General features: G+C 45.8%; 1 protein-coding gene across 1 annotated transcript; it reads left to right on the forward strand.

Annotated features, from left to right (window-relative positions):
• Window positions 1-6,560: 6,560 nt before the first annotated feature.
• Window positions 6,561-10,977, forward strand: GALR2 (galanin receptor 2). Its single transcript, XM_053375974.1, has 2 exons — window positions 6,561-7,431; window positions 9,021-10,977. Exons 1-2 carry the CDS (start codon window positions 7,052-7,054, stop codon window positions 9,799-9,801), a joined length of 1,161 nt encoding a protein of 386 aa, XP_053231949.1. The 5' UTR covers window positions 6,561-7,051; the 3' UTR covers window positions 9,802-10,977.
• The last annotated feature ends 15,881 nt before the right edge of the window (window positions 10,978-26,858 follow it).

The raw sequence follows: 26,858 nt of genomic DNA on the forward strand, positions 1-26,858 counted from the left end.
CAGCGCCACAGAGCACAATAGACAACAGTAAAAAAGGGTGTTTTCCAACCAGGGCCAGCTCACGACATTTTGCTGCCTGATGTGAAGGACAAAAGGGCAGCCTCCCCCAAGGTATATACAAAAGCCAACTGGACTGATAGTTGAATCTTACCCCATTACTGGTGAATGAACAATATGCTCCCTGTGCTTGAGGACTGCAGGCTAGCATTGGGGACACATGACACTCACAGGTCTGGCCACTCACCACACCTCAGCACCTGCTGCCTGAGGCAGGTGCCTCACTGCCTCATCATATAGCCTGCCCTGTTTTCAACTTAGAGATGGTTTGAGTGAGAAACTGCAGATGTTGAATTTTCTGTTTGGCCTGCAACAACTAAAGGCATGGGAACCTGCCATGAAAAAGATCCTGCGGCAGCTGCCCCAAACCTGGCACACTTTGTTATTCCAGAGAGTTTCATACAGAGATGTCCTTTTAGAGCTCCATTATTCTCCAGCTGAACAGGCACCCCACAGATACAGTCTCACTGCTGTGCCGGCTTTAGCATGCTTACACAGTTCTGCAGAGTTCAAATGGCATTCTTGTGCCTAATATGTTTAACGTGCAACTCAAATGTGTGCAACACCAGGACACTGTAAAAAAAACATTATTGTGTTCCCCAGACTTTTGATAGCAAAGCCAATCATTTTTTAATGGATTAAAATGGGAGACATGCTTCCCTGTTACACCCATAAAGGTTTATGTTTAGAGTACTGAAGTGCTGAGAGAGAGAGGAGAGGAGATCATGAGTTATAATGTTTGTAATAACATCTGCTTAGGCCAGCATGGCACTGGTCATGGCTGATGGGAGCTGGAGTGCAGGGTCACAGGTCCCCTCCCTGCCCATGTGTTAAGCATACTTACTAGGCAGTTCTCTGGCTATGATTGTGGCCTTCCAGGGTCCTCCAGTGGACATTTCACTGCACAAAGATCTGGCTGGTGGTGAATAGGTTTCTCCCTTCAACCCCAAATGAAGGGGAAGGAGAGCTGGGCTCTGAGTATGCGTGTTCTGTTGACATGTGTTAAAAGGTAAAGGTAAAGGTACCCCTGCCCGTTCGGGCCAGTCTTGCCAGACTCTAGGGTTGTGCGCTCATCTCACTCTATAGGCCGGGAGCCAGCGCTGTCTGCAGACACTTCCGGGTCACGTGGCCAGTGTGACAAGCTGCATCTGGAGAGCCAGCGCAGCACACGGAACGCCGTTTACCTTCCCGCTGGTAAGCGGTCCCTATTTATCTACTTGCACCCGGGGGTGCTTTCGAACTGCTAGGTTGGCAGGCGCTGGGACCGAACGATGGGAGCGCACCCCGCCGCGGGGATTCGAACCGCCGACCATGCGATCGGCAAGTCCTAGGCACTGAGGTTTTACCCACAGCGCCACCCGTGTCCCTCTAACATGTGTTACTGGAGTGTAATTCCCCCTCGAAAGGAGCCTGCTGGATCAGACCAATGACCCATCTAGTCCAGCATTCTGTTCTCACAGTGGCCAAGCAGGCATCTGTGGGAAACCCTCAAGCACACTCTCCCCTCTTGCGGTTTCCAGCACCTGCTATTCAAAAGCATTACTACCTCCACCTGTGGGGGCACAGCATAGCCATCATGGCTAGTAGCCATTAGACCATGGATTTGTCTAATCCTTTTTTTAAAGCCATCTAAGTTGGTAGCCTAAATTGTCTCCTGTGGGAGTGAGTTCCATAGTTTAACTGTGTGCTAAGACCTTTGGGTTTTCTTTGTCAGTGAAACAGCCACATGTGGAGGGGGAAATTGGACTCTCCTTGGACTGTTCACAGGCTCCAACTTGTTCAATCCATTTTCATCATCTTTTCAGAATGTGAGTCTCTCAGTAGTAAATTAGATTTCTTCTCCAGACATATTTTTTAAAAATTGAATTGTCACGTTGACCTTATAGGAGGCTTTTACTCTGCCCAGTAAAATACATCACATTCATAACTGCTATTTTTGCTAATATATTTCCCATTTGCAGGTCTGTGCGCACTGCATTTTAAAATGAGAGTGGCATCAAGTTGCACACATCCTTCCTTCTGCCCTGGGGGAAATGCACTTTAATATTAATAAAGAATTAGTAAAATTCTGCTACAGCTCATTTCTCTTGTGTCACCTCTATTTCTGTGCAGCTTGCTTAAATCCACAAGGGCTTTTGTTGTGGCTCCTGAATACTTTCGACTTTTGTTTTGTTTTGTTTTTTGTAGTTCCTAATAGAAAAATGGATGCAGGCTGATTTTCTGCCTCCTGTGGATGTTTTCAAATATTCAGTGCCATATTGTGTGATGACAGGAATGAAAAGATTTCTTCCCACATGACCACTCCATTTCTGATTTTATATCTCAAGTTCCTAAAGTGATACCTGTTTTCAAAGGGCATGGTGACTGAGATGTGTCCACTGTCCACTTGCTAGGTTCAAAGAACAATAAGCTGGATGGGAACCTTAACTTCACAAAAACAGTGACTTGCTCAGAAGGTTTCATAGACAAAACAGGATCTGAACTAGTCTTCTACATTCAAGCAGAATATGCCCCTGTCCACTGCAACCCAATGGCTCTCAGCAGTTCAACAGCAGTCTACAACATGATGCGACCTGAAATATACTCGGAGTCCTATAGCGATTTCATGCTCTTTATCACAGCTTGTAAAACAGTGATTGAATTTCCCCCCAAACCTCAAGCTTTTATATACAGTGGGGCCTCTGGTTAAGTTCCGGAGGTCTGTTCTTAACCTGAAACTGTTCTTAACCTGAAGCACCACTTTAGCTAATGAGGCCTCCCTCTGCCTCTGCCGCTGCGCTGCCGGAGCACAATTTCTGTTCTCATCCTGAAGCAAAGTTCTTAACCCGAGGTACTATTTCTGGGTTAGCGGAGTCTGTAACCTGAAGCATCTGTAACCTGAAGCGTATGTAAGCTGAGATACCACTGTACATTATTTACACAATGAGTCCCGTCTGATTGGCTGATTCTGCTTCCCTCCTGGAGCCTGATTGGTCTTCTCCTGCAAGCCAATCAGTTTTTGCATTCTAGGATCCTACTTGCCTATTGTTCTAGGATCCAAGCTTAGTACATAACACCCTAACAACTTGGGACAGGTCTCCTATAGGAGCACTTGTAACCCTGCAACCATACACAATAGTTGAGTTCATCTGGGACACCATCATTTAATAAGGGTGCTGAGAGTTTTTAGGAGACCTTTATACCCCCTCTGAGGGGTACAATTCCAAGAGTGGTTTTGTAGCCTTATTGGAGTTCAGCAATTGGGTCTGCGTTGCTCCCGGACAGGAGGAAGGAAGTCAAATGACACCGAGGGTTGGTTCAGAGAAAGAGTTCTTTATTTCTGCTCTCCGGAACAGCAGAAAGGCACCTGCGTGGTGTGTCCACAGCAAGTCCAAGGAAATGAGAAATTTCATGCAGTATATATATCCTCCAGGCACCCTCTCCTTCCTTCCCCAGGAATCCAACCATGTCAGCCTATACACACAGGTTGACATCACATATGTTCCTGCTCCGGTATTCTTAACCATAAAAGGGTATTCCTTCCTGTACTTCTGACCATAAAAGGATATTCCTGTTCCTACTCTTATCTTGGAGCAAGAGGTCACCATCTCCAAGAACACACTCTGGCGCTGTTCCCGGACTAGGTCTGTGCATCAGCATGTAAGATAAGCCCTAGATATGTCACCCCTACTCGGCTGGAACAGCCAAGGCCATCCCTTGCCATGACTGATAAAGGAGAGAGTTTGTTTATACATCTATGTCCTTGTTATGCATTTGCTCATCAGCTCAAGTTTTCTGCATTTTAGAAATGCTAAGAAGAAAAGGGGGGGTTGAGTCAGTTATAAACTGACTGCACAGAAACCCATTCCTTCAGTTTAACCATCAGTTCCTCTTCACAGGGAACTATGGGAATTGTAGTCGGGGTAGAGTGCAGAGGTGTCAATATCATTACTTTTTCTGATTGTTCCCAAGTTGTTGTATATGATGATGGGGTTCGTTCCAGATATATCCTTATTTTCATCACTCCCCACCAGCACCAGCACGATGCCTGGCCCAAATCAAGGACTGTTTCAAAGTTGTTTGAGTAGGAGACAGCTTAGTACAGAAAAGCAGAAACGTTCTTATTATCTCCTCATACACTCCATACTTGGTATTTTCTGTAATTTTCCATGTACTTCTTTTCTATTTCACAAAATTAATAAAAACAACAAAAACAGCTTGCAAGCCAGCATTAAGTATGTCTTTTTATTTGTGACAATTCAAGTGTGTGGCTGGCTGTAATAATTCTAAATTATCCCAGGATTCAGTTACCTTTTATTTTCTAGTTGTAATTGCCAGCAGCATACCAGCGACAGACAATATAACAACCAAGACTTAATTGTTGTTGTTGTTGTGTAGTCGTTTAGTCGTGTCTGACTCTTTGTGACCCCATGGACCAGAGCACGCCAGGCACTCCTGTCTTCCACTGCCTCCTGCAGCTTGGTCAAACTCATGCTGGTAGCTTTGAGAACACTATCCAACCATCTCGTCCTCTGTCGTCCCCTTCTCCTTGTGCCCAATAGTGTCTGGCAAAGAAGAAAGCTTTTCAAACATATTTTGCTAACAACAACAACAAAATGAATGGATCTTCTCATATTTGAACTATTTTTCTTTTCTTTTCTGCTCTTCTGGAGTTGGCATCCATTTTGTGCTTGGCTACACTGCTGGTGGCAACCATTTTCTGACTGGTGCTGTCTATGCCTTTTCAAAATTCCCAGAATGCCCCTGGACCAAAAAAAGGTTGGAGACTGCTCGTCTACAGATAGCCTCTCCCTTCTATTCCATGTCACAGATCTTGCTGGATTTGACCAATAATGTGCTTATAGCCAAAATCATTACCACCCTTATTCCACAGAGTAGAGAGCACACCATATGGTATGCAAGTTAGCAGCTATGTGGCGGCAGCAGCCCAATCTGTTCCGATGAGGGTGCCTCTATATGGGACTTTGCTATTATTCTAATTTGGTGCTTTGGCATACAAAAAAATGGTGTGTTGTGCCTCAGTGGTGGAGCACTTAGTTTGCATGCAGAAAAGCCCCTGCCATTTCAATCTTTGCCATTTCCAGTTAAAGCTATTAGGTAGCAGGGGCTGGGAAATACGTTTTTTTTCTGCCTGAGACCCTGGAGAGCAATGGCCAGTCAGCATTTCCTCATGATGTTATTATTTGCTCTGACAACTTTCTCATTAAATATGAATTTATGGAAACTATCAAAGAGAAAGGGGGCAGAATAATAATAATAATAATAATAATAATAATAATAATAATAATGTGGTGCTGCAAGGCTTTTAGTACAGAAACAATGAGAACAGAGAAATTTTAGGCAGCTCGAATACTCTTATCGCTGGGGCTTCCCATTTTTTCTCTGTGTAGAGGATGCTGGTATTACTCATTCTGCCATCAACGAAGAAAGAAGCAAATCATATTTTACAGTCGCTCAGCCTGGGAACACCGTGGGATTTGGAAGAACTGGAGGAAGAAGAACTTATGGATGTACTCAGTGCAGGAGACTGGGAGACAGTTTCTTCTAAGAAATATAAACATTGCTTTGGAAAAATTGGAGAAGAGCCCAGAAACATCAGGTCATTACGTTCACATTCTTCCTCCACACACAAGAAATGATAGGATGTTTTATTAGCACTGTTCCTCATCAGTCTAAGCATGATCTTCGTTAAATTCTAAATCCTCAACAGTAAGCGTCATGGAAGGGAGTTCCCAAGGGTCATCTAGTCCAACCCCGTGCAATTCAGGAATCCATGACAGATGCTCATCCAACCTCTGCTTATAATCTTCAAATAAAGGAGGGTCTACCACCTTCATTCTACTGAAGAAGAGAAGAAGAGTCTGGATTTGATATCCTGCTTTATCACTACCCAAAGGAGTCTCAAAGCGGCTAACATTCTCCTTTCCCTTCCTCCCCCACAACAAACACTCTGTGAGGTGAGTGGGGCTGAGAGACTTCAGAGAAGTGTGATTGGCCCAAGGTCACCCAGCAGCTGCATGTGGAGGAGCGGGGAAGCGAACCCGGTTCCCCAGATTACGAGACTACCGCTCTTAACCACTACACCACACTGGCTGGGACTCATGCCTCCAGCATTCTGTATTCTGGACTGCAGATTCTCCACTGCTGACGGTGATTCGCATGAGCACGGTGGCACATTTTTCAGCCGCTACACTCAGCAGAGATATGTGTAAATATCTGAGCCGGCTGCATGTGGTAGCTGTTAATGTGTGCACCACTAGCTCTTACATATCTTGGAAGATTCTGCCCCTTCCCTGATGCACCAACGAAGGGTTGAACAACAGTTCATCCCTTTGCAGTATGAAGTTATCAGCAAAGGAATGTCAATTTATTTATCACTAAAGCAATCCTTCTGTTCTTCCAAAAGCACATGGGCAAGCCCCAGACTTCCAAACACTCTGAATGTTCAGTGTGTGTAGTATGCATGTGGGGAGGGGTCTGTGTTTCCATAGATACCATTTCCTTTTATTTTAGCTGTTTGTCTCCCTGGAAACAAGAGGCAGGCTTGACTATATTAGTCCCCCAAGCATAGCATGGATTCAGAACGCACTGAGCGCTATATTAAAACGCCCATAAAAGCGCAACTGGCAAGAAGTTTAGTCCTTCAGCTTCGCACACCTACAAGAGTGGCTGCCAGCAAGGGCTTTCCTTCAGAGAAAAGGCAGCTGTCTGAAAGGCACTCCAGCGCCATACAAAGTCGGAATCTGTTTGCTGCGAAAGGAAATAAACTTGGAGCTTTAACGGTACCGTTTTAAAAAAACTTGATGGCAGGCAGAAGCCCAGCATCTGTGAATGGGACTTGGGCTGAGCTGAAGGACTGCAAAGAGGAGAGTCACTGTGCAAAAGATCTGCTATGATGGAAACAATTTCTTAGAAGAAAAGTTGACTTCCAAACAGAAGCCATCTGTCTCCTCCTGGCTAAGCCTTTCTCCATCGTCTCCTCCCTAATCAGGGCATGCAACTTGCTTCCAAGATGAACAGAACATTGCCCCAGCTAAACTCTTCAGGAAGCAGCGAGAGCAGCTGTTGGCATCTGGTGTCTATCCTCATTCCTCTAGCGTATTCTCTGATTTTCCTGGTAGGCACGGTGGGCAACTCTCTGGTGCTGGCAGTGCTGCTGAGGAACAGGCAAGTCAACAACACCACCAACCTCTTCATCCTCAATCTGGGAGTGGCCGACCTGTGCTTTATAGTCTTCTGCGTGCCCTTCCAGGCCACCATCTACACCCTGGATGACTGGATCTTTGGGCCACTCATGTGCAAAGCAGTGCACTTCTTCATTTACCTGACCATGTATGCCAGCAGCTTCACCCTCACAACTGTATCCCTAGACAGGTGAGCAAGCGGTTGAGGAGCGGGGGGGGGGGTTGGACTTTTAGAGTCACTATAGAGTATCAATATCTCCGCAGCTACTAACGATTCCCTGCCTCCCACTTCCTTGCATGCATGTAAAACTTTGTTTCATAACTTTCTCACTGTTCCATCAATATACTTAGTGTTTTACAAATCCAGGACAATGGATCCAAAAAGGAAACATTGTCTAAACAAAGGAGGGGCCCCAGAATAACAGCATCACAAGGGTCATCTTGTCTATGCCCTTACATCGAGAACTCCCTTTGAACAAATTATCCCAATACTATACAGACCACAGTCACAGAGCCACAGAGCCACAGTCAGGTAGATTGTGAGATTTGGCATTCTTTTATTTCACATGTCAACACATGTCCAAAGGCTTCCTGACTCCTTTTGTTGAGGTAACCTGTCCTAAAATTTAACTCAAATATTTGCACCCAAATATATGCAGTCGGTGTTCTTACAATGACAAAAGTAAATTAAATTTTTAATATGAGAATCTATTGTTCATATGGTTTTGGTTAAAAAAAGAACAAAATTGTAATGTGAAAGCATTTTGTTGCTGGTGAAGTTATGTTGTAAATTGAAAATAAAAAAATAAGGGTGGGTGGGTAAAGAAGGGTTTCTCTGAAATAACTACTTCCAGGCTGCTTGAAGAGCATATTTTTGGGGGAACCTCAACGTATCCTAGCTGCTTGGTAAGTGCAGCTGTATATTATACAATTATGAAAACCTGTTAGTCACATTCATATATGAAATAATATCCTGTGTTACAGATATGTGCATATAGTGAGGTTAGAAGGAAATGAAATGCAGAGGGTGGAGGAAGAGAAATACAAAAAATAAAAAATAAAGACACTGAATTACTTTATTAATATTGACTATGTAAAAAAAAAGTTGTTGATATTACAGACTGAATTGGGACACTGGGTGGTATGTAGCTAAGTTTTACTCAGAGTAGACCCATTGATATTAATGAACATGATTGAGTTAGGTCCCTTAATTTCAGTGGGTCTACTCTTAGCAAAACTAGCTGAATACTAAGGTGAATTTTTAAAATTTGTTTTTTAAAAAATAAAAATTGCATTCCACGTTAATTGGCTCTCCAGTGCCAGAGCTATCAACAACAACTTTGTGTGTTGCAATTATCACCATCTGTACTATTCTACATTTCATTTCCCCACAATCTATCCACACACACACACACACACACACACACACACACACAAAAACACACCTCATGCATCCAACAAAGTGGAAATTTGTCAACAGAAACTTAAGGCATAATAAATTTGCTAGTCTTTAAGGTGCCACAAGACACTTTGTTGTTTTCACATATTGAGTTAAGGAGCTCTATTGTATGATAGTGGACTCTGGTGCTGCCATTTCATCACAGGGAGAAACTTCTCCAACATTCAAGATATTATTTTGGCTATCGCATTTACCATCATAACCACACCCTGTAACTTTGGTTTCTTCCCACATACAGTATTTACTAGATTTGATTTGATTTAAATGCTGCTACCACCCCAGCATCGTGACCTTCTCTTACTTTATTTTTGCCTTCCTAGGTATCTGGCCATAAGGTACCCTTTGCATTCAAGAGAACTGCGAACCCCCAGGAATGCCCTCACCGCCATTTGTCTCATCTGGGGCCTTTCCTTCATCTTCTCTGGACCTTACATCAGTTACTACCAGGAGTTTCAGGTGGCCAATGTTACTGTCTGCCATCCCATCTGGAAAGTCTCTCAGCGCAAAGTTATGGACCTCTGCACTTTTGCCTTCAGTTATGTCATTCCTGTCCTGATTCTGAGCCTCACCTACGTGAGGACCATCCGTTACCTCTGGACGTCGGTGGACCCCATTAAAGACATGTCTGATTCCAAGAAGGGCAAGCGCAAGGTCACGCGGATGATCATCATTGTGGCTGTTCTCTTCTGCCTTTGCTGGCTGCCCCATCACTTGGTCATCCTCTGCTTTTGGTTTGGCTACTTCCCACTGAACAATGCGACCTATGTGCTCAGAATCCTCTCCCACCTGATTTCATACGCCAACTCATGTGTCAACCCCATCGTCTACGCTCTGGTATCCAAACATTTCCGTAAGGGATTCAAGAAGATCTTCAGTTGCCTCTTGCACAAAAGAGTGACCAACAAGGTTCATGTGGCACAGGTGACTCACACAGTGAGCATCTTGGAAGCGGATCTGACAGAGGTGATACACGTCAGTGAGCCCACGCATGCCAGGGCCTCCAGCTGCTGTCAAATCCCCATCCAGACATGGGGTGAGGCAGAGCAGCTGAGTCGCCAAGAGAGAGTCACCAACCCTTTCATCACTGTCAATGTCACTTAGAAAAGTGCCTTTTCTCTAGGCTCTAACCAAAGGATGAATTCCTTGGCAACTGAAGGATGTAAGGTTTTAAGAACAGAAGATAGTGGCTGAAAACACAAGAACCAGCAGATGGCTCCAGCCAATGATATTTGATTGTTCATCGCTCCCTTCTCCACCAGAAGCCATTGCACTATCAGAGACTCAGCAAAGCAAAGCTCACAGTATACTGAGCATGAAGTAGTGCTACATGCAGAGAACAGCACTGGAAGGTGTCTTCATTTCATTTTGCACATTTTTAAAGTGGCTTCAGTTATTGGTTTGTTTTCATTGTTGTGCATTTTGTGTTCTCATTTTGTATTTTTATGCTGTGAACTGCCCTGTGATCTTCGGAGGAAGGGCATTATACAAATTTGATAAGTAAATAAATGAATTCAAATAAAACTCCGTTGAAGAGATTAGCTGATCAAGCAATTATTGTACTGGGAATCTGGACTCACCAGTGTATTACAGGGGCCTGGGGAATGGGGTTCTATAGCCTAAAGGAAGAAGAGAAGGATTACTACATCAGAAAATGAGACTGGCTGGTTGATTGTGTCAAGGACTTTGGACTTTGAGTAGGAAACCTCTGGAATCTGTTACAAGGGTAAACCATGATCTCTCTGTGCTCAAGTCACAAAGCCCCCTTCAGGAGGAGTAGAGTTTAGTCCCTTCACTGCCAGCAAATATGAATCTTATAAAGTCTGTCTGTCTGTCCCTCCCTCTCTCTCTCTCTCTCTCTCTCTCTGTGTGTGTGTGTGTGTACATACTGCACGTACTACAGATTCTAACTTCCATCCTTCAGTGTAGAGATGGGAAATCTGTGGTCCCTGATCAGGGCTTTTCCCCCCAGCCAGAACTCACCGGAACTGAGTTCCGATACCTCTCAGGTGGCCATTCTAAAAGAACAAGGGAAGTGTTCATGGTAAGTTCTGGCACCTCTTTTTCTAGAAAAATAGCACTGCTCTAGATGATGTTGCGTTTCAGTTCCCATCAACCCCAGGCAACATGGCTAATGGCCGGAGATGATAGGAGCTGGAGTCCAGGAACATGTGGAGAGCCACAGGTTCCCCATCTCTGATCTTGGGCACCCAGAGTGGGCCGTACACTCTCCAGATCTAGATTTGAGTCCAACAACTCATGGTTCCAACTGCCTTTGATGGGTTGATGTCAGAGGCTCAGGAGCAGAAGAGCAGGGGAGAGAGTAAATAGAGAGCGGAGGAGAGGAATCAGAGGGGAGCGTAGGGGAATATGACAGTGGCCCGAGAGATTCCATGAGCTTCTCCAGCGAATCAGAAGATTCCCAGGAGGGGGCGCCTATGGTAAGGGCGAGGCGAGTCCCAGGGGGGACGATCCATAAACAAGGAACCAGAGGGGAGTCCCAAAGGAGAAGCGGAGGATTAGGACCAGTTCCCCCACCAGAGCACAGTGGGGGGGAAGAGTCACATGAGTCAGGACCAGCTTCTCCTCCATCGGGGAGTGGGGAAACGGAGGGAAGGCCAGGTCCAGCTAGCCTCCCCGAAAGAGGGAGCAGTGACACAAGTGTAACGGTCAGAAGGAAAGTGGGAGGCTGCGCGCGCGCGCCAAGTTCAAATGTGGAGGAGCGCGGGACAGCAGAAAACCCGGATTGGGAGCCAGGTCCTAAAGCCCGAAAGAGAGGGGGAGAAGAGTCGGCGGACTCAGCGTCGGAAGAATCTAGGAGGGCTGAGACTCCGACTAGCAGGAGGACCCAGAGAAAGAAGGAACAGAGGAAGAGGTGGAGTAAGGCTAGAATCTTAAGCTGGTGTCAGGGGGGAGGAGATTCAGATGGGACTTCTACGGTCTAAGGCATAGACGTAGCGTTGCGCGCTGCGCGTCTGGAAATAAAACTGAACTTCAATAAAGACCTTTTAACTTGAGGAAGAAGCAGCGTCGGTCTTGTGTGAGCTGGGGCCTTGGGCAGCGCTGACAGTTGTGAATAAAGTTCATGGTGGGTTTAGGAATCTTAAGTCTTATGCTTAGTTTTTCTGTCCAAAGAATTACATTATTCTGTCCATAAAACTTATTTGTACTGCATTGTATCTTCATTGCTTATGCTTCAATCTGTGCATACTTAATGTGAGAATAGGCCCAACTGAACTCATTGGGAGTTATTTCTGAGTAAACATGCGTTTGATTGCACTCTTAATCACACAAGTTTAGACCTAAAAATAAATTCTTGTATCTCATAATATTCCCCCTACTCACTGCCAAAACAACAGTATACAGTCAATAGGTTTGCCAATTTGTTTGTTTGATTTGCTTTCCTAGAGTGAGCAGATTATTTTCTTCATAGGACCCACTTCTGTTATCATGCCTGCAATAAATCAATCAACTTACAATGGTAGAAACAGAAACAATAATGATGTATAGCAGATGCTTTCTGTCTGTATAATAAAAGATTGCCAGTGTGTGTTATTTCTTTGCTGAAATTGTGTGTACAGTCAATTTCATTCATCCAAAATAGTTCAGAAAATATGTAAGGCTTTTTAATAATCTGAAGACCATAAAATGAGGACCCTACCTAATATTTAATGTATATGATGCAAAACAAGGGTGTTTTTCTATGGCATATACAGTACCACAGTGCAATCCCACAGTGTAGGAATGAGCGTTTACTGGGGGCAAAGTCCATGTTTTTACATCTTGGTTATAGCAAAATAGGACAGTACGTCAAGTTGGACTTGAGATGCTAAGAGAGAGGAAAGGCTTTAAAGTCAACTTTATTATTCTGATTACTTGTGCAATGTAGTTAGTGCACAGATAAGTTTTCTCTCTCTAGGGAACATTGCACACACAAAACTATGGCCATGGGTTACAGGAAATTTGCATGTATTATATGTACAAATAATACAAATTGCAGATCTTACAAAGAGGCCATTGGGCCATGCCTGGTGGATATATTTTGCTTTCACCCTGATGCTATTTGTGCAATTTTCAGCACAAAGTAATTTTCTATATAGCTTGGACTTGATGTTCAGTGAACGGAAATCTCAGCAGCGAGAGCTGTTTGTTGAATTTTGTCAATAAAAGCTAGGTCAGGGGCTGAGGTCCTCTTTTGTGTTCCATCTCTTCCTGATAGATAGGTACAGATTATTCTGTATGAATCCTTTCTAACTCCTGGTATCTGATTGATGGCAGTTGATATGGATAATGCACACAGCTCTGAGTACAATATTCTATAAGGAAACTTAATCAAACCACTATTGTGGATTCCAGCAGAAATTCCTTAAAAAGTATTTGTGCAACATTATTTTTTCAGTTCAACCTCCATGGAGCCGCCTTCTTCTTCTTCTTCTTCTCCTCCTCCTCCTCCTCCTCCTCCTCCTCCTCTTCTTTTTGTAACTGGAAACATAGGTAAAGGTAAAGGGACCCCTGACCATTAGGTCCAGTCGTGGCCGACTCTGGGGTTGTGGCGCTCATCTCGCTTTATCAGCCGTGGGAGCTGGTGTACAGCTTCCGGGTCATGTGGCCAGCATGACTAAGCCGCTTCTGGCGAACTAGAGCAGCGCACGGAAACGCCGTTTACCTATTTATCTACTTGCACTTTGACGTGCTTTCAAACTGCTAGGTGGGCGGGAGCAGGGACCGAGCAACGGGAGCTGACCCCGTCGCAGGGATTCGAACCGCGAACCTTCTGATCAGCAAGTCCTAGGCTCTGTGGTTTAACCCACAGCGCCACCCGCGTCCCAAACTGGAGACATACCAAATTCAAGACAAACAAACAATCCCAGAATGCAGAATATATAGTAGAGTAGCAAAGTCTCTCATCTACACTCCACAAACCCCCTTGGTCCTCACCTTTTGGATCCTACCTCCTCTTCTGAGGTTCTTGGAAACTTTTGTCTGACCATGTCAGCCAACCTCCATTAAACCTTATTGTATCCAGAACTGGTTGTTCCTACGTCAAGGTCTGCAATGCTCCCTATCAATAATCTCTATATTTAGTCTAACAATTCTTCTGGCATGAATCATGCACGGTAACTGTATAAACACATCCTTTATATATATATCTTTATTTACCTCCCTGGTCCAAATGTTCTACAGTAGAGGGAGATATTTAATACGCATCTCATCCTTCTTCAGTTCCTTCTCATGCCGTCTCTTCATCTTTTTCAAGTCCTCTGGCTGATTGACAGGTTTCTCTCTAATGTTTCTAGCTAAGGGTTAATGTTTCTGAAAGAGGAGACATTGTGGCATGTGGTTAGCTGCTTATCTTAGCTTGGTTCCACTACTGGAGGAGGAGTGAAAGGAGGAGCAAGATTTCCATTGCTAAATTGTGCACATGAGCAGAAAGTGGGAGGAGCTGAAGAAAAACCAACCTTGACCACCACAGTAATTTACAGCCTGTGATATATGCTACTGAATACTGATTTCATAACATAGCAACGAATCCACTATCTGGGTGGAATAAAACTGCAGCCATACCCCCCACTCCCAAACTGATTTTCAACAGGTGATGTAGGACTCTCTCCTGGTTCGAAATAAATGTGTTCTTCACAGACAGAGCTGCCTCAATACATTTTGGTTTCTAGGACGAAGACAAAGATGGCACCTCCCCTCATCCTATGTATAAAAGCTGACCAAACTGACAGCTGAGGCTTACTTCAACATGGAACAACATCTCCACTACAAATGAGGGCAGCAGACTACCTTCAGGGTGGTCCAGTGAGGTAGCATGAATCAGTCCACTCCCCACCCCTCAGCATTTGTTGCCTAAGGTGTCTGCCTCACTCTGCCTCATGATAGAGCTGGCCCTCTTGAGAGAAGCACATATCCTCACCCAACTCATTTGGGAGTGAGTGTGGTGTGGTGTAGTGGTTAAGAGTAGTAGACTCGTAATCTGGGGAACTGGGTGAGCGTCTCCGCTCCTCCACATGCAGCTGCTGGGTGACCTTGGGCCAGTCACACTTCTTTGATGTCTCTCAGCCCCACTCACCCCACAGAGTGTTTGTTGTGGGGGAGGAAGGGAAAGGAGAATGTTAGCCGCTTGGAGACTCCTTAGGGTAGTGATAAAGCGGATATCAAATCCAGACTACTCCTCCTCCTCCCCTTCTTCCTCTTCCTCTTCTTCCTACAATGGAGGCAGGTTCAAGGAGAACTAAAGGAAGGAAGCTATTGAAATTCACAAGAAAACTAACAAATGACTATTCATACACTGGGAACTGAAGCATGTGCATAAGGAGTTGTCCAGTGAAAGTCACTTAACTCAGAGTTCAGGAGACTGATTCTAGAAACAGAGGTGAGTGGAAAAACCAAGAATAAAATATAAAATACTGATAGACACGAAAGATAGAGGAGGTTTCTCCCTGCTGGATATGAGATTATATTATGAAGCATTTTCTCCATTGCCTTCTTTTTGCTATTTAAAAAGGTAAAGGTAAAGGTACCCCTGCCCGTACGGGCCAGTCTTGACAGACTCTAGGGTTGTGCGCTCATCTCACTCTATAGGCTGGGAGCCAGCGCTGTCCGCAGACACTTCCGGGTCACGTGGCCAGCGTGACAAGCTGCATCTGGCGAGCCAGCGCAGCACACGGAACGCCGTTTACCTTCCCGCTGGTAAGCGGTCCCTATTTATCTACTTGCACCCGGAGGTGCTTTTGAACTGCTAGGTTGGCAGGCGCTGGGACCGAACGACGGGAGCGCACCCTGCCGCGGGGATTCGAACCGCCGACCATGTGATCGGCAAGTCCTAGGCACTGAGGTTTTACCCACAGCGCCACCCGCGTCCCTATTTGGCAGATTATAAAAGCAGGCATTATGCAAGGCCCATTATTCAATTCCCTTGAGGACGCATCTGAGGAACTTACACACATAAAAGTGGATAGTGTTACATGTCAGGCTGCCCCTGCAATTCTGATGAGCACCTGCAGCTAAAATGGTCATCTTAACTCAGTGGCGTAGCGTGGGGGGTGCAGGGGGGGCCGGCCGCACCGGGCGCAACACCCCACAGAGTGTTTGTTGGGGGTTAGGGTTAGGGGGCGCAAATCCACGGGTTAGGGGACGTAAATCCATGGGTTAGGGGGCGCAAATTACTTGCCTTGCCCCGGGTGCTGACAACCCACGCTACGCCACTGTCTTAACTCCATCTAGCAATTAGGCCACTCAGGGCCACTTCAAAAGAAACTAACACCCCCCCCCCCAATTTCGTCAAGTACCATGAAGCAAAAATCTCAAGTCTCTCAGAAATGTTCTCTACAAGTAATCTTTCATTAGATTCCCTTGCTGCTGATTTTTTTAAAAAAACAAAACAGAAACTCATCAGCTCTCCAGAGAGGTGGGACAACCAGCCACTGCTCATTTTCACCAGTTGTACAATTTTACTTCACTATAGCTGCATACAGTGGATGCTCGGGTTGCGAACGTGATCCGTGCAGGAAGCACGTCCGAAACCTGCAGCGCCCGCAATCCGCAGCACCGCGTCTGCGCATGCGCGGCTCGCCTTTCAGCACTTCTGCACATGCGCAAAGTGCGATTTAGTGCTTCTGCACATGCGCAAGCGCCGAAACCCAGAAGTAATCCGTTCCGGTACTTCCAGGTTCGACACGGTGCATAAGCCGAAATTGCGCAACCCAAAGCGTCTGTAACCCGAGGTATGACTGTATTTTTCAAATTATTCATTGGCTAGCATTAGCTGTGGGGTTGGGGAGGAAATTAGGAAGCAGGGAAAAAAGAAAACTCCAGACACCAAACCATTTGGCCTGGTCTGAAAGGGACAAAGCTGGTTTAAAACTGAATAGGCAATAAATCGTGTATTCAGATACACACCCATATTTGGTTGGCCTATCTGGATTCTGAAGAAAAGAACATATTATAAGTTGCAGGCTTTGTTTTGCACTCATCGCTGCCACCAGGGAATGAAAGTTAGAAAGGTACCTTGAAAAACAGGATAAGTGTGACAAAGGAAAACTCCGAGTCAACTTTGCTCTTCAAATAATGCAGGATTTTGACTATCAAATGCATTTGTGGCCATTCTGGGCCACAGAGTAGGACTGAATGGCTCGGAAGGAGTGATGAAGTGTGGTGCAAATTATATGTCAGTCACACATTAGTCCCTAGACACTGCTAAATCAACTCATGGGGGGGGGGAACAATGTGAGGAAGACACAGCCTTTCAGTTTGTTTGACTTGCTGCCTTCTTATACATTGATTTTGATTTTCTGTAACCTGTGGCATCTACACAATTAGCAGTGCAGAATAAGTTTAGTCCATTATCATGCATAACATTATTCCAATAAGTCCCTTTTTCATAAAAAGGGTATACTTCAGATTTCGTTTCTTCTTCTACAGTCTAGCATACCAGTTTAGGAACTCACAAAAGGAAAGTAATTATGACTGCATGAAATAAATTCATGATTTCTGTTAGCATGTTATTGTTATTTGTCTGATGATGTATATAATCCCCCTATCCCCCCAAAACACCCCAAACTTCTGTCTATTTGTGTCAGAACATTATTGAATTCAGCTTTGGCGATTCAGATGTTTTGGCTTAATTGCTCATAAATCAGCACATTTACAGAGCCTAGGGCTTGCTGATCGGAAGGTTGACAGTTCGAATCCCCGCAACGAGGTGAGCTCCCGTTGCTCGGTCCCAGTGCCTGCCCACCTAGCAGTTCAAAAGCACGTCAAGTGCAAGTAGATAAACAGGTACCGCTCTGGTGGGAAGATAAACGGCGTTTCCGTGTGCTGCTCTGGTTCGCCAGAAGCGGCTTAGTCATGCTGGCCACATGACCCGGAAGCTGTCTGCGGACAAACTCCGGCTCCTCAGCCTATAGAGCGAGATGAGCGCCGCAACCCCAGAGTCGTCCATGACTGGACCTAATGGTCAGGGGTCCCTTTACCTTTAAACCATCAACACACCAGTCTTAATTTAAACATACAAACTGATATATACACTATCCAAATATGCAAACAGGTATCCACACAAAATTGACATTTGTAACAAAAAAATGTTCAATTGTAGCAAAAGTGGGGAGGTCCTCAAATCATTGTGTAATAGATGGTGGGTGCTTATCCTCTGGACGTCTAGTACAAGTCCCTTGGCAACCATAAAGGCTTGTGAGAAAGGTCATAATGACCCACACTTTGAACTGGACCTGAAAAGCAACAACTCAGAAGCCGATGAAGCTTTTTCAAAACAAGGAGTCAATATGCTTCCAACACCTAGATCCCAGTAAACAATTTGGCTGCCACATACAAGAAGTTCTTACACGCTTCAGAAAGTTCAGAAGCAGCCTCAGAAAACCGCTAGAGTTCAGGTGGCAACACGAAAGCTAGTCATTTTCTCCTTCTGCACTTGTACATGAAAATTTCACGCCAGGACTGAGACAAAATTTGAGAAACTCAATTAGTTTGATCCCTGCAGCCTGGCAGAGGAAAGGGAGTCGTGGGTGGGTTGTGACTTCATGGGAGACACAGCGATTTGGAGGCTAGTTTGGGATTTCAAAAGATCATGCCTGGCAGGTCCAAGAGCCCAGTGGCTGCAACCTGGAAGGCAAAAGTGTTGATTAACGTTTCCCGAGCTCCAAATGAAAAGGAATCAAAGGAAGCCAATAGAAAAGGATGTGGCAAATTGCTGATGAGCTGTTCTGCACTGATTCTTAGTATCCAAGGAAACAGCTTGAGGCTGCTAGCTCCAAGGCAGAATCTATAAGGATATTCTGAGTTAATTTGTCCTTTCATTGCTTTGTTGCCATCTCCTGTCCTCTCTCCACCACCCATTAACAGAGACATCCTCTTGTTCCTAATTGCACAGACACACCACTTTTGCATCACTATTTTCTCTCTCACTTCCAGTCTTGCCTCCATTTAAGCCCATCTATAATCAGACATTTTGTAGTTAGGGGGACTTACGGAAATCATTGCAGGACATGAAAACAGGTTGCCAGGTAGACTTCAAGTTATTTAACTGCCTTAAATACAAATCTTGTAACATTTAAAACAAGAGTCGAGTGCTTGTCAGTCACCCCAGAGCCTTTGCACTCATTTGCCAGAGCAAATTTACACCTTAATGAGCAATTGGGTAGAGTCTTGCCTGCTTGCTTTCTCTTATATATCTCCATGAAAAAGAGGCTAGAGAGGCTTACTTTCTTCCTCCCCCTCCCAATTCAGAGAGGGAGCCTAGAACAGCCCTGTGGGGACTCCCCCCCAATAGGTCTCCCAGGCCTATGCTCCTGCCCTGCTTGCAATGCCTTAAAGAAAGGGCAACGTTTTCTTAAAGAAAGAAAAAGAATAATCAGTGACTGCTCAGTCAGGGAAACAACATGCTGTTGCCAAAAATCAGGACATTTTCAGTTCTGTTCTTTTATGGAGTTTTGGACCTATTTAGATTATAGGTTCCAGGATCCAAAGCTACATCATCAACCATTAGCATTGGTTGGCAGGCATAAAGTATTCTGAATATCTTGCCAGAACAGTCTGGACATCATTAGCATCATTTATATAAAAATGAAACGTTTGCCGAACCTTAAGAAACTTGTCTTTCTTAGTTTGTTCCCAGCTCAACTGTATTTTATACGCTGGTTTCTCCATAAATATTAAAAAACCACACCTGGTTGTACCAAGCCTCTTTGTTGATTCCCTCTAGATGTTTCCAGTTTTTAAGAACCAGCGATTCGTGCTGCAGCTAGGAGATGCAAAATCAGTTCTTTTATAATGGTGACACTCTTCATTCAGTCCTTCCTGTGCCCTTGGAAAGGGAACAGATGGGGTCTGTATAATGGCCTGCTTAGTAATTAGCTGAATTTTGACACAGATCATATCCCAGAACTCTGATACTGATGGGCAGGTCCCACCATGTAGAAGTATGTGTCCTTACTAGGTTTCCTGCACCAATATTGCAGGGAAAGATTTGACTTTATATATGGAAGTTTAATTGGAGTGAAATGTCATCTAAATGCCATTTAAGTGTAGTTCCTTTTATTAGGGCAGAGGTTGAGCATAATGAGGCTCTTCACTGAATTTTACTCCAGCTTGCTGAGTTAAGCTTATATTGTAAATCATCCTCCAAAGACAGCTGAAAAGCAGTCAAAATGCCAATGTCCAGTGTTTATTATTTTATAGGTGACACTTGACCTCTGGCATTGGGGCCAAAAGAAATAATGATATGTTCAAAACTTTTAGTTGCCTGCTTATCTGTTATGTACTGAAGTTCTAACGCAGAGACTGAGGGTCTGGTCAAAGACTTTGCCGAGGTTTTTGATAGCACTTTGGGGCAATATACAGGTACGCCCATCTCCTTTAGCCTTGATCCACAAGTCGCCCCCATCAAGCTAAAGCCACGCCGGGTTCCCTTTGCTCTCAAGGCTAAGGTGGATGAACAACTGGACAAGCTGATCGCCCAAGGAGTTTTGGAGCCGGTTGACCACGCCAAGTAGGAAACCCTCATCGTCACGCCTGTCAAGCCAGACGGGTCAGTGAGAATCTGCGCCGACTACAAGTGCACGATCAACAAGGCACTTCAGCAGCACGCTTACCCGGTTCCTGTTGTTCAACACCTGCTGCATTCCCTGGGTGAGGGTAAGGTCTTCGCTAAGCTGGACCTTGCCCAAGCCTATCAACAACTGCCCGTCGATGATGCCACTGCTGAAGCCCAGACGATCGTCACCCACCGAGGGGCATTCCGTTGCCGCCGGTTGCAGTTCGGGGTGAGTGTGGCTCCTGGCATCTTCCAAAGCCTTATGGAGCGTCTCCTGCAAGGGTTTCCGGGCGTGGTACCATATTTTGATGACGTCTTGGTGTCCGCAGACTCACACCAGCAGCTGTTCGAGCGCCTCCGTGCCGTGCTGACCAGGTTCCAAGAGGCCGGGCTCAAGGTAAAGAGGGAGAAGTGCCAGATCGCCGTTCCACAGGTAGAGTTCCTGGGCTATCTTATCGACGCCTCCGGCCTTCACCCGACCACATCTAAGATCTGCGCTATCCAGCAGGCCCCCATCCCAAAGAACAAGACAGAGTTGCAGGCGTTCCTGGGGCTGCTGAACTTTTATAACATGTTCCTGCCCCACAAAGCCACGGTGGCTGAGCCTCTTCACTGACTCCTCAGCACAAAGACGCCTTGGTCCTGGGGTCATCGGGAGACGGCGGCCTTCAACACGGTCAAGGCTCTCCTTTCATCGGACAGTGTGCTGGTACAGTACAGTGAAGCCAGGCCACTGGTCCTTGCCTGTGACGCCTCACCTTTTGGCATCGACGCTGTCCTTAGTCACTGTTTTCCAGACGGAAGAGAAGCACCACTCGCCTACTTTTCCAGGACACTATCTCCAACGGAACGGAATTACAGCCAGCTTGACAAGGAGGCACTGGCACTTGTGGCTGGAGTGAAAAGGTTCCATGAATACCTCTATGGCAGGACTTTTGACCTCATCACTGACCACAAGCCGCTCCTGGGCCTCCTCGCCGGTGATCGTCCAACTCCACCGGTCCTCTCACCGCGCATGCTGCGATGGATTGTTTTCCTGGCTGCCTACCACTACCGGCTCGTCCATCGCTCGGGGAAATCAATGGGCCATGCCGATGCCCTCAGCCATTGCCCTCTTCCAGCGTTTGTGGAAGACCCGGCTCCAGCTTCATCACTCCTCCTGATTGAGGATCTTCCGGCAGCGCCTGTATCGGCTGCCACTGTGGCCTCTGCATCTGCCCAGGATCGCACCATCAGCCGTGTGCTCAACTGGGTGTGGAGGGGGTGGCCACAAGGGCCTTTTGCATCGGAGTTCCAGGCCTTTGCAACCAGACAACATGAACTCTCGGCTCATCGCGGCTGTCTGCTGTGGGGAGACCGCGTCGTGATTCCCCAAAGACTCCGTCAACGCGTCCTGGAGGCTCTGCATGTTGGCCACCTGGGAATTGTCAAAATGAAGGCGTTGGCTCGGTGTTACGTCTGGTGGCCTAACATGGACGATGCCTACACTGCCTGGGTGTCCACCTGTCAAGCGTGCCAAGAATCAAGGCCTGCACCACTGGCAGCTAAGGGACACACCTGGGAGACGCCAAAGATACCTTGGTCGAGGGTGCACATCGATCTGGCTGGCCCCTTTCATGGCCGGACCTTTATGGTAGTGGTGGACGCCTATTCCAAATGGCTGGAGGTGGCCCTGATGCCCTCCACCACTACCGAGGCCGTCATCCGGGTGCTGCGAGGCCTGTTTGCGACGCATGGGTGTCCTGATGTCCTTGTCTCCGACAACGGACCGCAGTTCACGTCAGGCACTTTTGAGCGGTATCTTTTGGGACTGGGCATCCGCCATGCCCTAACGGCACCCTTTCATCCATCCAGCAATGGGCAAGCGGAGAGAATGGTGCGCTCGGTAAAAGAGGCACTGGCACGCCTGGACCGGGGAGACTGGCACGAGCGGGTCGCCGAATACTTGTTCGTGCAACACATCACCCCTCATGCAGCCACAGGGCGGAGTCCGGCTGAACTGCTTATGGGCCGCTGCCTCAGGTCACCGCTTGACCAGCTGCACCCGGACTTTGCCGTGGCCGAACCCCCAGGCTGTGCCAACGCGCCACGGTCATTTGTTCCAGGAAACCAGGTCTTTGCCCGGAACTATGTGGGGGACATTCCTTGGGTGCCAGCCACAGTAGTGGGAGTCACTGGACCTCGCTCGTACCAGGTGGCACTCGAAGACGGACGCTTGTGGCGCCGGCACATAGACCAGCTTAGGTGCAGGGTTGGGGACTTGGACACTACCGTGGTGCCCCCAACTGCGCTTGTGGCTCCAGAAGAGACACTTACAGATGGCGAGGCTCCACCTACACCTCCCTCGCAAACTGCCAGCATGGAGCCGAACCAAGCCGCTTCAGAGGGTCTGCCAGACTTACCACAGACTCAGACCACTCCACTTGCGGAGGCTCCACCCACAGCAGCGGATCCAGGGGATTTGGTTTCAACGCCACCTAGGGTCGCACCACAGCCTCAGCAAGAATTGTGTGGCCCCCCGGACTTGGCTACCAGTCCCTGGCGGTCTGGCAGAGTTTCCAAGCGCCCAATTTATTTAAAGGACTATGTTTTTGGACGTGTATCACTGTTGGTCTAAGTATGGGGAATGTAACCGATATGCTTTTGTGCCTAATTGAACCATTACGTGTAGTGCTGTATATAAGGAAACCATTACGATTGTAACTAACGCCTTATCTCGGTGGGGAGGGGTGTTATGTACTGAAGTTCTCACCCTGGGCCAGCAGGGGGATACTGTAGATAGTTTTTACTCAGGTCCACGTCAGTTATTTTAGGCGGGAAACCCTGGGTTGTTGTTGCTACAATGTTGATAGCTGGCTGCCTATAAAAGCAGGCCGGCTGAGCTATTGCTGTTCAGTTTTCTGTTCCAGCTTACAAAATAAAGAGCTGCTTTGGAGAAATCGCTGTGTCGTCTGCCATGTCTACCCACTATTTAACATTATCAATAACTAATTTGGCTGTAAAAGATCCCGTTGGCCAAAGTTGTCATTACCTGATGAGGCCGCTACTACAATCTGAAGATGGAGGACTGAGTTTGATTATGACTGATGAATCTGGTTGGCTCTGTGACATCCCTGAGGGATTTTCTTGAAGATTTAGCTGATGGCCCTGGTCTCCACATGGGATGAGGGGATGAGACAGCACAACCTCTCCCCTTGCAGCTGTAGAAGTTTGGCAGGTGGCTCTTGGGTATTCAGGGATACTGAAGGGAATGAAGTGATGAGGTTGACCATTAGAGCACAAATGGCAGAAAACTCTCAATTAATACAGCGGAAAAGCAATTGACAATAACTTCAGTGCCTACAGTATCTATGATCATCCTTTACTTGTTGTAGCCTGCTGGAAATAGCACAAAATATTCCACTGTTAAAAACTTTTGGATAACATCACCCAAACACTTTGGAAACTTTGCTGTCTCTCTCCCTTGGATATTACTAAAAAGCATTATTATGATAAGAACTATATTTATTAGCAGCAAAAAAGAGGGGGACTGCTTGCCGCTGCACTCAAAAATCACCTACATCTGAGATGCTTTTAACAACAAATATACCTACATTAATCTCACTATTCCAGCAGCAAAACTGACACATCACACATTACCATGGTTGTTCAGGTGGAGGTTAATGCTTTTGCTTTCTGTTTTCTGTGTTTATTCCATAGTTGCGCAAAATATTTGTGAAATTATTTAGGCACTGCTCCTCTGAAGCCGCGGAATGTGGTGGCCACCTGGGCTTATAGAATCTACATTTCTCTCCCCATCCCCACAAAAAATCAACGTTAGAGTTCTACTGTTGGAATCTGTATGCCAAATATTCCGTGGATGCATGCAAATCAGGGCCATTCATTACATTTCCAGAACTGAGATGTCCAATGTTGAAAAGATAGACTGGTGGATTCTAAAGCTTTGCCCAGTCTTGGTCCCAACCAGGGCTGGGAAACCTTTTGTGACGGAAAAGTTGGTTCCACAATTATTTCATTTTACTTTTATCTCCTGCCAGCAAATGGCTAAAGAACGGCAGCCTCTGATTGGCTGAGGTTCCAGGAGGGAGAGTTTAAAAGGAGACGCTTTGGAGGGAGAGAGTTAGTTAGGTTGGTTTTGAGTTGTGGTTGTGGAGGGTGTTGGAATAGAGGTTGGAGAGGTTGGGAGTTAGGTTAGGAGACAGGTTGAAATATACAGAGTGCTGAGGAGGGAGAGTTGGTTCAGGAGAAAACATCCATGCCAAGTGTACAGAGAAGGACTGAGTGTAGAGTCCTGCAGGAATAATAGGACCAGATCTTGCTGGGAGACTGAGGGAGAGACAGGAGAAGTAGCTGAAAAAGGATCAGTCTACTTAGGTCTCTAACTAGTCTGGAGGGGAGAGACTCTTCTGAGGAAGGAAGAGACTCCCAAAACCCAGTTAAGGAAGGTGGGTTGTGAGCCCTTAAGACTATTACTGAAAGTTACCTCAGGAGTTGGAAAGTGCTGCCTCGGAAAGGAACCAAACTAAAAAAGCCGAAACCTCTGTGAAACAAATTCAGCAAACTAGCATATTGATTCTGAAGTAACCTAAGTTTCTCCACTTGTATTACAATACAGTAATACCTCGACAAACATCTGCTTCGTCTAGTGTTCATTCTGGCGAATGTCCTCGGCAAACCCAGAAGTACCAGAACGGGTTACTTCTGGGTTTGCCGCTTGTGCATGCGCAGAAGCACAAACCGCTCCATGTGCGTGTGCAGACACTGTGCTTTGCCCTGCAACCTTTTCGGCTAGTGGCTGGGGCTCCAGAATGGATCCCGGCCACAAAAGAAGGTACGACTGTACCTTGTTTTAAAATAAACCTTTATTGTTATTTTAAAAACACCCACTTGAGACTCCAGCTTATTGGTTATCCCCCTCCCAAAATCTCCCACTAGATTCTCTGGGATAGTTAGCATTTGTTTTAAGGGTTGTTCAGTGAGGTGGGGGCAATATATGTAAGAGAGAGCGGGCAAGTTGGCGCAAGCGGTAACTGAGGCGTCGGGCCCATCACACCTTTGGCCCTCCAGCTGCAGCTGAACTACAGCTCCCATCATCCCTGATCATTGGCCATACTGGTTAGGACTAATGGGAGTTGGAGTCCAATATCATCTGAAGGGCACCAGGTTCTCCAGACCTGCCATTGGGCAAGGTGGCAAGCAAATTGGTTGTCACAGCACCCAGGAGAGCTCCTCACAAATCCCATACGACAAGTTCACAGATTGGAGGAAGCAAGCAATGCCTCTCTCTACAGAGGACTCAGAGCTTGTTAAGCCAGAACAAATAACATTGCCTTCCGTTGAGTGGGTATTGTTGTTTCAAAAGGGCCTGAAGACATAGCTGCAAAGCCCTTTTTCAAATGCATTTTGTGCTAATTAAATGCAAAATCGTTCTCTTCTCTTCTTTTATATCCCAGCACACCGAATAGCGGGCTGGAGGGAAGGGGGAGCGGAAAAGCCAAGCAAATTCAGCAAGCAACATTTAAGGAAAGGAGGTATTTATGTGCAGAAAAGAGAAATAAATGAAATGCATAAGTAAATCTATAAGCTAGGGCATAGTTTATCACACTGTTTTATTGTGAAATAAAGAATTTTACAATAAAGGAATCTAATTGTGCTTACAAAAAAGCAATGTTCCGCTGTCTCTAATTACTATTTATTGCTTAGCATACTTTCTCGTCCTGCCATTCATTGTTACCAAGCCCAACATGAGTTACAACATAAAAGACACAACATGAAAATACAACACAGCAAGAGCAGATAAAACCCCCTTACTTAACACAGGCATGAATATACTCAAAAAACAATATTTTTAAATAAAGTTTTATTAATTATTTTCACAATACAATAAAAGTCACACCAACCCATACAAAGAATAACAAAAAAGAAAAGAAAAGAAGAAATATTTTTTAAAATACGAGATTCTCTCTCACAAGTGTAACCCAACTTTTGTCCCATACAGAAAAAGATGCCCCCCCCCAGCTCTCCCCTGGAAGCATCCCTTTCTTCTTTCAGCCTCTCACCCTGGGAGATCTCCCCTCCCTTGTCTCTCACACAAGGTCCTTCAAACGGCCCACCACCTTCATATGTGTGCAAAACTTACCCAAAGACAACAATAAATAATATTAAGGGAAATAATAATAGGAGAGAGAGAGAGAGATAAGAATAATAACAAAGATGAAGAAAGTGATAAAAATGACTTCCAACTATCCATCCATCAGTTGTGCCAGCAAACATTCCTCATAATAGTTCAATGTCCAATCCCAAATAATATCCATGTATTCCTCCCTCTGCTGATGTTTCCCCAATGTTCAACCCAGGAAGCACAGATTCATTCCTTTCCCTTTCCATCCAAGAAATCCAAGAGAGGTTCTCCAATTACAATGATGAGTAAGAGTCAGCCATAGAATTCCTCCAGTCCAACCTCACAACTTGACTTCCAGATTAAATATAACAATCCTCCACTTCCATTTCCTGTCACCCAAGCTTTCCGCTGTTATCTTTAAGATAGATTTACATTCTACATTTCCTGTATTTCCCAATCCTTTTCTTCAGGAGTATTTCAGGTGAC

Source organism: Podarcis raffonei, chromosome 2, assembly GCF_027172205.1.
Source record: "Podarcis raffonei isolate rPodRaf1 chromosome 2, rPodRaf1.pri, whole genome shotgun sequence".
Taxonomy (NCBI): Eukaryota; Metazoa; Chordata; class Lepidosauria; order Squamata; family Lacertidae; genus Podarcis; species Podarcis raffonei.